Genomic DNA, 12,744 nt, shown 5'->3' with positions numbered 1-12,744 from the left:
ATATTTAAATAAAATAGACGTAATTTATGTTAATGCAATAGTTTGAAAGCGTGTTTGTTTAATAAAAAAATCTACCTCAATATAATACTCGGTTTACACATCAGAACAAACTTTATATGCGTAGGAGGAAAGCTTTACATAATTATAATTACAATGTCATAAAAAAAAAAAAATGTACCTCATCATAATGCGGCCTCCTTTTTTGTATCTGAGATGTCACACGTCACATATCACATTAGAATATTTAATGACCTCATAATATAATTTCACGGTGTATTAAACAAATTCCTGTTTATTAGTAAGTATTGATTGTTAAATGTTAGCTGGCCTTGTTAGCGATCAGACATCCTGCTGAATATCGAACGAGGCTTTCGCATACGTTTTCCTTGAACCCGGTGTTAGAGGTCGGCTTCAACGTATTTTATAATTAATAGAATATATCGAGATTAAACTTATTGTAAATCTGGATATAACTGAACCTCGATCATTTTTTTAAACCCGTTCCAATATTTGAAAATGGAACTTGAAGACGTAAAAAATAGATATTTTTTTTTATTCTTAACCGACTCTTTATTTTATTTCAAAGTTAAAATTTCTCACTACTATTTTATTGCAAATTGCATATAAATATAATATGTTTTTTGTATGAAATATCTTAACGGTTAAAATACAATATAAAAGCAATTGAAACTGAAAATATACATTAAAAATGGCTTGTGCGTAAACAAAAACCCTTTTTTGTTATTATTAAAATTATTCATGACATAATCTTTATTTAAATCCAATTATTCTGATTGCAATGTTTATTTTAATGAAACAAGTTTTCATTAAACCGGTTTAGGTTCATACGGAAATAATTCGAGTGAATTTTGCATAAAAACTTAAAGCATATTATTATAACTATCATCAGAATAACTTTTTAAAAATCATTAAAAGTTTTAGTAAATTCTATTTTAGTTCATAAATAAAATTTTGGGCAAATCATCGAATTAGTTTAACTTGCTGTTATCCGTAAAAAGGAATACTATTTAGAAACAATATTTCATCTAAGTAACGATCAGAAAACTTATCTTCAATAAATAAAAATTATAATTCTCCTAACAAACACTAATTGCTGACAGTTTAAAAATAGAATGAAGTTTTAATTATTCTAAAACCGGCGTTAAAATAGACTGAACAAGATTCAATCTCATTTGAATAACATGAACTGTAATATAATCTCAGCACTTGTCGTTCTTATATAACTGTATGACATTTTCATTAATAAGCAACACTTCCGCCGATAACGCCATTATCAAAGAAGTATTGACAACACATTTCAACTTTTTGCTACAAAATTATCACGCCATCTTGTAATTATCTCTGAGAAAACCATTACTAGATTAGATTCATGCCCGTGAGATCGGAGCGGAGCTTGTTAAGTTTCACAAAATATTGAATAATAGCTGCTCTAAATTGAATCTTAGCATTTGCATGTAATGCTTTAACTTTTAAGTAATGGGAGACAATAAACTTCTTGTTCCCTTCTATTGTCGGTGCTTAGCTGAGAGTTGTAATTATGTATAAAATAAAAAGAAGGTAATACAATTACTGTTGGGTAATTCGGTGATATGATGTATTCGTCATGATGTATGTTGTATTGCGAAGTCCAATTGTTGGGGTAACAATGGTCGCATTAGCTACTAAGGTCACTAGAACAATATTACGCGGATCTAAATTTTAATTTGTTATGTGATTGTTGTTAGAAAACTTTATTGTTTGCTTCAAAACTATTTATATCATAATGTAATCGATGTTTTTAAGCGACATATTAAAACATGTTTAGTATTATGAGGTGCTAAGCTCAACTATGATGATTCTGCTTTCAGCTTAACTGTGATAATTTTTCTTTGTGATTCTATACACTTTACTCTGCAGTCTCCTACGTGGAATTAATTAAGACATGAGCCTGATCCGCTGATAAGTTCTTTTATGTTTTAATTTAAAGTCAACTGTTTCATAACCCCGGTGATTGTCTTTTAAAATTTAATAGAAAGCTGTTGCTCAAGTAAAAACAATAGCTCGGCAATTAGATAATAAACTGCTTGAGCTTAGAGAAATAGTTTTGTATGCTGATATCGGGTAGTAATTAAAAAATATATATACTTCTCTTTATATACGACAAAACCATCTTTTAGAATTATATTTCCAGGTAATATACCGTATATCTTCCGTAATCATACCGAAAATAATAAAAATCTCTGTTAGTTTTATCTCCATAGCTTATTTTAAGCGACACGATATTTAATAAGAACATAATTCACATCAGAAACCATTCAAGTTAGTACGATTTGAATATATTATTTGGAGGATAAAGTATTAGTTAATTTTGTTTGACAATATCCAATAGATTGAAAGCTAGTTTGAATGTTTCTCTGCATATAAATGTTAGTATGATAACTGTTAGTAACCATCACCGTTTGCTGTTAGTAAGCTATACGTATGACGTACAAATTCGTGAACCAACCCCAGTGCAACCGACCTCATCAGATCACATCTCAATATATATAAAAAATTTTACAATTTAATATCAAATCGACATTCGAAAAGAGACGCAACTGTTATTTTAAATTACACAACGATAGTGACCGCCACAATGGTTTTTGATTTCACTGATTACTACGGCGTGTTTTGAAAATTTATATCTGATATCAAATAGTTTGGATGAAAATAATTGCCGATATAATAAGTCCGTTATTGTTCTAATTTATCTGTTGTTTCAACCTTGTGACTAAAACACCTGTACAGTGACCATTCACCAAAGATCTAGTTATAATTGTATCGAAGTTGTTAGATAGAGCAATCTCACTTTTGATAAAATAAAATTCTATTGTAAGCCAACAGTAGGTAATTCCACGCATTTCCTTATAATATTCAAAACCTTCCAGAGATGTGATAGGATAAGCGTCGGTCGTGAGTGTAGTGCGAGCGAGGGCAGTGCAGTACGATGGAGTACCATCCGCGACTCACCGGCGCTAGTTCGAGTCTTGTTAGGCCGGGGCTTACTCTGTTGCTGCCCGCTATAACCCTTCCCTTGATAGTTGTAGTAGTCGCCGGCGGCGGCGTTGTACTGAGCGTTGTATTCCCCAGAGGGCTGACTCTCCTGGGGACACGAGTCCGGCTGCGCACCTTCGCGTTGCTTCGAAGGCGGCGCGCCCATCATGGGCTTCACGTCTCCGCATAGAGGAAGCTCCTGTTGCTGCTGCATGAACGCGACGCTCATCGCCGTGGCGTGCGCTACAGCTGCTTGATAATCTTGTTGCCCTAACGCCGCAGCTGCCACGGAATCTGGGGTGGAGTCTTTTGGGGGTGTGGGAGGGAAGGAAAAGAGGGGATGAGGATGAGGATGCTGTGCAGGGGACAGGGGCTTATCGGCGGGCGCATCCTGTTGGAAGCCCCCGCCCCAAGCACCGCTGCCGAGGGCTTTGGAATCAAGCCATGGATGCAACGGCGTATGGAAGTGCGGCCTGCAGACCTGACTGCTACTCCCGCTTAGCGTTCGACCTGCACATGGTAAAAAAATTAAATCAAAACACAGATTATGACAAATGTAAGAAAAATCAATTATTACATTATTATTTACAGAAAAAGCTAAGCTGACTTTACTGTATAAAATATTGTAATATATTCAAATATAAAAATGAAATATTAAGTATGTTTTTATTTCTCAAACAATATTCCAAAAAGACAATAATGATCCGATTGCACAGTCATTGTCCAAACTAGCGTCATTAGGGTCGGCGGTTCGAAGGCGTCCCGACGAGCCCGTGATACCTAAATTAATATTATTTGGATTCAACAACTCTTTCACACGACATCTCTATTCACTAAATTAACATGACCATGTATATTTCAAGCTTTAATGTATATTTGATAAACAAATAACGGCTATTATTCTATACCAGTCTCGCTGGCTGCGTCCGAGAACAAAAGGCCGGGCTTTTCCAAAATTACAAAAGTCATGTCACAACAACCGCCAATTAAACTAGTGGGCCACTTGGAAATAGAGTTAATTAAATACTGTGTACACAACAATCATTTGTTTTAAATGCATTCGTAATAAGTAAATTTAAAACATTTTTAATTAGTGAATAACTCATTAGATATTTAAGAGCAAGTTTTACGTAGTACACAGCTGGACCTTAATTATTATATAGTATTATATAGTGCCTATAAATCCTCAAAGGTTGAGATCATATATGTGTATATTATTTACTTAATTCAGAGCCACCCGAAAACGCTTAATAGTCGCACCCTATTCCATTAGATATACAATTATAATTTATTTATAAAAGTGAAAGCAAACATATGTACATGATCGCAAGGGCGCCATGATAATTGTAAAGGCTGGTTGAGGATTGGCGGGTATGTTAGGGGAACATCGCGGGGTCAGTAAGCAGGGTAACAATGTTGGGACATCCCCGTCGCGCACTGCGGGTAACAACTAACAATTACCCGCACAACGTTTCACAGACCTATATTTTATTATGTTATATCGACATTCGGTAGTTTTACAATGTTGCTTGCTGTATTGAATTATCAATGTTTGACATCTTAAAATCGTGCTGTTTTAATTGTGGGTTTAAAATTTTATCGGAATATACTTTTCATAAAAGATTTTATTTTAATACATAGACAAATAAATTAATATACCAATCACAAAGGCTGACTAATGCATGCGGTGCTTTACCTCTGAAGAGGATGAGGCAATGTAATCCTTAATGGCATAGATTTAAGATCTAATCCATTGAATGCTGCCCGCATCAGATCCAGGTGGTGATAGTGGAGATATCAGAGATGCTTATCAAAGAGCACCCGTACGAAAAAGTGAACCGTGTAGCTCGTCGAAATATTAATTAGTTTCCGTATTTACATTATGCAATGTCACCTCGCTATTATCCAAACACATTCGCTTTGATATACAAATTGTGTTAAAAACACAAAAGAAAGTATTATTCACAAGAAACCTCTTTGAATAACTCAGTTATATTATCATCCTCACACAATTTATACAAACAGCACCGAAGTTAGTATAAGTTTTTGCATGTGTCATGTGTATGTGATGACATATAAAAGCAAACGTGATAGAAATAATAAACTAATATACATACAGCTGTATTAAGAAGGTCCCTGTTTTTGAGGTCATCAAAAATAATGTAAAACTTAAATAGTGCAATAATAATTAGTGCGTCACATTAGCCGTGAATACATAGTGTTTTGACATTGTCCCCTCGTTTACAATACAGGGACAGACTGACGATGGTGAGCCGATAACGTTTGCATAATTCCAGTTATCTCAACATCTAGCCACAGTACCCTACCACTTCTACTATGATATCAAAAATCAGCAAAACTATATGAAAATGTAATACTAAAAACGAACGACAAAAACATTTCCAAATAACATGGTAGAGATGATTCATATTCATTAAATGTCTGTATTGTTTGTAATTTTTGTAGGCGATTTTAAATGTATTAAAAATGGAATGGTACATAAATAAGTTTTATTTACCAACATAATGTTATATACTTTTTTAATTAATACGTATGTGTGATAAAGCTTTCAAAATATAAGCGTTGAAAATGATTTTAGTATGATGAACGTATCGTTTCATTGTTTAGAAAGCAAACCGCTTTATATAAATAGTTGGATGTAAATAAAGAATCAAATCATAAACCAATCATGGCGGGTTCTCACAGCCGGCAAAACGGAATTGAACCCCAACCCCCCACGGCAGATGCAGCTCTAGATGTTATCACGCCGCAGGGCTGTGGAACTTTTGGAATTGTAAGTTTATACTGTAACGGTTTTTTAAGACACCCCTCCATCATTAACTTAATTTTTGGAATTAATGCTTTACATAAATATGTATAAATAACCTCCGACATATACATATATATATATATTAAGTTTCAAGAACAGTATCACATTTTGTATGTAAACCAGTTATATGGGCTAATTTGTATAATATTTTTATTAAATTTATTTATTTGGTGGTGGCCTCAATAAATCATAAAGCAAATTATTTAAGCTATCTGCATATGAGACTCATTTTATAATGTTTATACACATATGAAATGTATTTCAATTAAAAATATACATAATATTAATAACTTCGGGTGCGGCGGGATAGGGGACTACCTCCCTTTTTACAAAATTAGCTCACTTTTTGCCTTCTCCTAAGCTGTTAACTTGTTTGTACATAGGTTTGATATGCACGATATTATTTTCAGCACGCTATTCTCTTGTCATAATTTCACATACATTTTATATATTATGAAATAAATATATATATTAAAGCGTGATAATCCTAGCGTTGATCCCGAAACATCATAACTTAAATATCTTTAAGTGTTAAACATTTTATTCTTCGTAAATTTACATACGGAGGTGGTACAAACACTGTCGGATGGGACATGTTTGTTACGGACGCGGCTTCCAAAAATAAAACATCTTTATCGGAGAGCAAGTGGAACTGTCACATAAAGACGGAGATGACTTCGTGAGAAACATCCCAGCGAGCGTCAAGGCCATGTGGCTAGCGTCGCTGAGTCTGACCGTTTGCGGGACGCGACCCTTGAATGCGTTATGAGTGCGTGTCGGCGCGTGTGTAACCAGCCTAACTAGCACGCATGCTAAGTTATCCCTTCCATTTGTTGTCTCTAGAATTGTTTATCCTTTGTTCCAGCGGATCATCGAGCACTCTATCATCTTCCACTTGGTCTTTATTTCAATGGTATAAGTGTCACAGTCCCCTGGCACACGTCCCCTGTGAAATGTCCGACGTGTTAGCGAATGATAAATGTAGGCGTCAGTATCTCGTATCGGATCTCGCCGTTCGCACGCCGAATTAATTTTAATTTATTGATCGTTGTATTTCAGTTGCCTACTAAGATGTCCGCGGACTCGCTAGGATCGAATTTATACAAAAAAAATCAATTCGATCAACAATACCGAATACATTTTTAATGTCGGTACAGAAAAATAATTTGACAATTTTCTATACATCAATTTATAAGTTCTTGTAACCTTTAAAATATGTATACGACGAATAATGAATAATTTTTTATATATGAATAAAATAATATACGAATATATTTTCTTCTTTTTATTATAAATTCACATTACCGATCATTCATATTAATTCGGTGTAAATGTAAAATGTAATTGCATAATTTAATTTCAAAACTTTATTTAAGTCGAATTAAAGTTTCCGTTGGATTATAAAGTCAGTTTCAATATGAACAGTGACGAAATATGACACTATCTATACATATTAACATAAATTAATGAATATTGTTATATCTATGTGCTTCATTTTAACACATAATAACCTAGTTTTATTTGCTCAGATATTTCGGAAGGACGTTATTGATAGATGTATTAATACTGAATAAAAGTAAATTACTATTTAAATTAAAATTAAAATTTAATCTACATAGGTAGTATTGCGATCGCTTTAACTTAAATTGTTACTCGTGACTTAAGTCACAAAACAAAGGACATTGTTATCATTTACATTATGTAACAATTATGGGTCCATACAAAACAAAATAACCTTATAATTCTCGTTAGCGTTGTATAAGTATAACCAAAAAATGTTTTACGAGCACTGAAGCCGCGTCCCGAATTGTAAAATATAGTCGCGGGCGGTCACCTCACTTTACATTCTGATTGGATTATAATACATTTATATTAACATTCTTATTATTACGGTTGGCTGCCGTGGCGTGTGACAGGCGACGTCGGGAATAACAACTAGTGACGGAGAGCGGAAGAACGTTCGCTGGAGCCTCGCGCCGATCGATACACAACCCGCTTAATATCCGGGTACAATTTTGCCAACCCAAAATCAGCTTACCGAATTCACTGAGAACTTTTAATTAATACTATCAAAACTAATAACACGTTGCCATTAGTTCGATAATAATTTATATAGAATGAGACAGTTTCTTGTTTTGATAGTATTGTTATTATTATTGGCTCGGGTTATCGCTGTCGTATACTATAACCTGAACGTCAATACCATTCGAAAAGCGTCAGGAGCCGTTAAGCCGTACGGATTATGCCGAATAGTTGAGACGTCGTGGGTGTCTCACAGTGATTTATAGCCCGGTATCGATGCCATAAAGATGGTGTACACCAAACGCGTGGCTGTTAATAAAGACGAATTGTGAAAAGGTTAAAACATCGACCGTCCGACGACCAGCGTCCGGGACGATTGTTTTGTGAATTGGCGGCAAAACTGGTTTCTAATAGACGACGTCGCACTCACTAACATTAGACATATGCTGAGTTTGCTATAGTTAATTTGTATCGAAACGATATTTATATTAGGTATATCATGCATATACTCGTATAACTATAATTTGGTAAAAAGCTTTGTATTTCGACAATACAAAACAGAAAGTAGACCATAAATTTTATAGATTTACGTCTCAAAAGTATAGATTTCTTCTTAATTTCAACAACACAGCAACTTTTCACGCATACAGGTCATGTAATTTTAAGTGCACGCTATCTGCATACAAAATGCGCTTTGGAACCTGGGGTGGGTGCATTGTATTTTTATTTTCTTACGAACCCATCACTTCTCATTAAGTGGCGTTTGGAGAATAATTTAACATTACTAATGTCCGGACACGATTTTTATTGTTATTGCATTTTAATAAATTTCATTGTTCGAAGGCCTATCAATCGTCCTCTTTCGTTTCCGAGTAAGGAAGGAAGCTCTACTGTTTTTTTCAATTGGAATTCGGGGACATTTTACAGTTCAGCCAAACTGCTTTCTTATGGTAAATATTTTTTATACGTTTATAGGTGATCATTTGGAGAGACAATTATAAAATTAATTTATTATTTCAACATAGGTAATTTTTCACAGAATTTTCATGGTGAAACGGTTTTTTTTTTGAGTGATAAACGATATTGTGGTAGCAAGTGTGAACTATTGATAAGTTAAAAATATATATATGATATAGGATTCGTGTCCGAGTTTACAGCTCAATCCACAAGTGGATCCAACTGTGGGTTCGTGACAGAATACTTTTGACAGTACAAATTTCGGCGGCAGAACTTTAGAAGGAGCTCATGGATCCGTAAAAACATCTAATGGGGAGCGCGACCGCAGCCTCAGATATGTCATGGTACAGTTGTGATTCACATGATCAAACACACCGACTCTTTGCTATGCCGGCGGCGTACGCGCAACCTAGGAAGTTTCCAATACACTACACTCTTGATACATACTCGTACTACGGACACGATTATCTTCTATATTAATTTCCTTCGCAAAACTTCAACTTCCGTTACGTGCTAATTTATTTCGCATTCAACATGAATCAGAACGTTATATAATTTTTATTACATCAATTATTGACGTTAATACTCACTGGTTCTATTCATGATTATAACTAACCAGTTATTAAAATATTTGGTTTATAATAAGCATAACTATATTACATAATCTGTTAAGTCCGAATGTTGCCAGCTTTATTTCATTCAGTTATTATGATTGCGTACAAACAAGTCGACGCGGCCGTAACTAGGCAATCCAAGTCATAGCATATGAATTATGACAATAGACATCTGATGTATTCGTACAGCAGCTATAGAATAGGCACGACATGAGCAGAATATGAGTCGCTGTAATCATTGCAATAATTAATAACTGTACGCTCACGATGTGCCATTAAACGTGATCTAAGCTCTTCTGTTCCAACGTTGAATCAGGTAAATTGTTTTACGATGCGATTTATTGGGTTATACGTATAGCGAAATTATGTACGGCCGGTGGTGGTTCACAGACCCAGAGGTCCCTCTGACCCCACAATCTTGACAATGGCCAGCGAGATGGTGTTCCAATAATAATGTCTATAATGACGGCGTCGGCAGCCGCTTACATAACCGCTCGTGACTACAGTATTACGGTATCGAGAGAAAAATACGAGTTAACTCAGGGACGGAATGACAACACGTTTACTATTGCATTAATAAAACAAATGCATTAAAATATATTATGTTTAGCTGGAATGACTATTTGATAACCATTACAAAAGGAGCACACGCCTGCTACATATTTATTGTAGTTTGGTTGGAGTAGCCTGTGAATTAACTTTCGGTTTGCGTGAATTCTTACGTTTACCGTTACGTATATAGTTAAGTAGTTTAACTTGTTACTTTGCGAGTGTTTTTCTCCATAATAACGTATTAATAATGACGTGTTATAATGAGTACGTGTCTGTGTACGGTGTCTTACTTGTCGGTACGTCAACTATAACTTAATCCGGTATCTACTTAAGCCAGTCTAGTGAGCTTCGACTACTCTTGACCTCGGTGACTTAATGTTTGATTTTAATTCTACCTTATTAAAATGCTCCCACTTATTGTAATTTGATATACACTGGTACTGTCCGCGTCGACTTTTATTAACTTTTTTAACGTTTGACAAACATATAAAATAAAATATGTAAATTTAAACTTGTTTGATTTAAAACAAAATATTTTATTTACTTAACTTACCAATCGATATTAATTTTGAACTTCATTACAAAAAACGTCTCGTCACTTAAACCTTGCAAATTTTTAAAACACGCAAAAATTATAATAATTAATAATTATTCTAAAATATCGTGTGTATTATTTATTTCTATATAAACAAAGCAACGACTTTATCAACTTCATCGAATGTTAATTAAGGTTGTATGTGTATCAAATACTGTTAAAATGTAAAGTGTCACTTGAAATCACTAATGGCCGGTCTATAAATTATTTACTATCAGTGTTGCCACATGGTGACAGATCGTGGCGAACGTCACTCGGACGTGATCAATGCTACTAGAAATACAAGTAACTATTCTGGTTGTATTATGTTCAATCATTAGTGTATTTTTAATTTATTAGGTTTATAATTTCATTAAAATATTCATTTAAAAATATTTATTCTAGTGCTCACAGACAAAAAATATTATTGTTATGGATTTTTAATGCCTTTATCTATGTTTATGACGTATAACCTTAGACGGTGTTAATATAAATTAATTGCTCGTAGTGGAGTTTATCATTATAGTTTAAAAGCTGCTTTACTTTCAGAGCTCAGTATTAAAAGATTTATTTTTTACATGTTATATTAAGAAAAAGAAAAAAACAATTTTGTTATGCTTGTTTAAATGATAATATCAAGATTACGATATAATATTAATTTTAATCCAAAAATTTAATGGACTTAATGAAATGAAATTGAAAAAAGAACACTTCGTTAAGATAAAGGAATAGATAAACATACAATGAGTTAGTAAATAGGTGACGCGTTGATTGTGGCGAATAAAAAGTCTAGTGTCACGCTGAGATAATGTTGACATTAAATTAAATTGATACGTTACAAACATAATATATGGAATAGAAATTTATAGATCGCGATGAAGTGTTTAGCCCTGGGCCTGAATAAACCTTTGTATATAGCATTACATCCCGGACACAAAACAAACTTAAAGTTAGCAGCGATGTAAAATGCACCCGAAGTTATTTTGATGATAGCTATTTTGCGAGAACTCGTTTTACGATAATACACTTTTGAATTCCCTGTTGGTTCAAAATGTTATAAAAGATACGTTTATAACATAAGATTTCTGTTAAAGAATATATACTTAATACCGTAGCAATATTAATATATATTTTAACTATTAAAAAATATAAGGTACATCGTTTTATATTTTAACATGATAAACGTCGTTGGATCATATCGAAAAGGACGAATACAGATACTTTTAACATGAAGCTATGAATAGAAGCATTGTCTAGTAACAGCCTGTGACAAACGTACATGGGGTCTGAAAGTCAACAGAAACCAACGCCTTATAAATCTTGGCTCGCAGGAAATCATTCATCCTCGTAATGTGCTGCGAAAATAGCCTTCCAGCGGCACAACCTGCGACGCCCTGCGCCCTAAATGTTTTAACCTAGAAAATATGGCGTTATGAACACATAAATCGCTGAGGTGATTTCGAGGCGTTAGACGTACAGAACATGAGGAATGTTTAAAATTCCACTATTTCGCTACAATTCCAGGTGTTTAAGTTATAAATTTAAAATGTACACGCGGACCCTGTTACAGCAGTTTTTTTATGAATAACAAGACATTAGTATGGAAAATATATGTAAGTAAAACGTTTACTTACAAAGAGACGTCATCGATGTAGTTATTTACCGCTGATACATAATCATCTTTCAATTAATTTAACTGTAATTAATGGATTTGAATGACACGTCTTATTTCCTACACAATGTTATATCGAGTATGTTTACGATGACCTTTCAGTGACTAATACGAAATCGTAACATTACAAAAATGTTTAATCTGTGCTATTATACAGGAACAATCACAAAACCTAATACATTCCAATCGCATTCAGTTGTACCAAAATCAGTGTCTCGCTCTATATGAACTTGAACGGTGTTTATTTTTGTCTGATCGGACTCAGTTTTCGTCGTTGGTATCACATGACTCCGCTACCTTCATCCATCAAGCTCTCGCCGCATCACCTTCATCGTACCAATCGACCGGAAACATGGACCATATCCAAATTGCTTCAAACCCTCAAATGCCAATGTAAACAAAACCATCAATCTTCTTACAAAAACTTAACCGGTTGCCTTAATAAAAATAAACGTAACATATGAAACATTCATATTACATTCGCATTCGT

General features: G+C 34.0%; 1 protein-coding gene across 5 annotated transcripts in view; it reads right to left on the bottom strand.

Annotated features, from left to right (window-relative positions):
* LOC116765699 (GATA-binding factor C-like) overlaps positions 1–12,744 on the bottom strand; it is a 57,977-nt gene that overhangs the window by 34,585 nt on the left and 10,648 nt on the right. For all 5 annotated transcript variants that reach the window (XM_032655281.2, XM_061522055.1, XM_032655280.2 and 2 more), the window contains exon 3: positions 3,010–3,543. In XM_032655281.2, the coding sequence (XP_032511172.1) occupies positions 3,010–3,543 (534 nt within the window). The remainder of the gene's footprint in view (positions 1–3,009; positions 3,544–12,744) is intronic.

Source organism: Danaus plexippus, chromosome 11 (genome assembly GCF_018135715.1).
Source record: "Danaus plexippus chromosome 11, MEX_DaPlex, whole genome shotgun sequence".
Taxonomy (NCBI): Eukaryota; Metazoa; Arthropoda; class Insecta; order Lepidoptera; family Nymphalidae; genus Danaus; species Danaus plexippus.
This window is presented reverse-complemented; position numbering and strand designations above follow the sequence as displayed.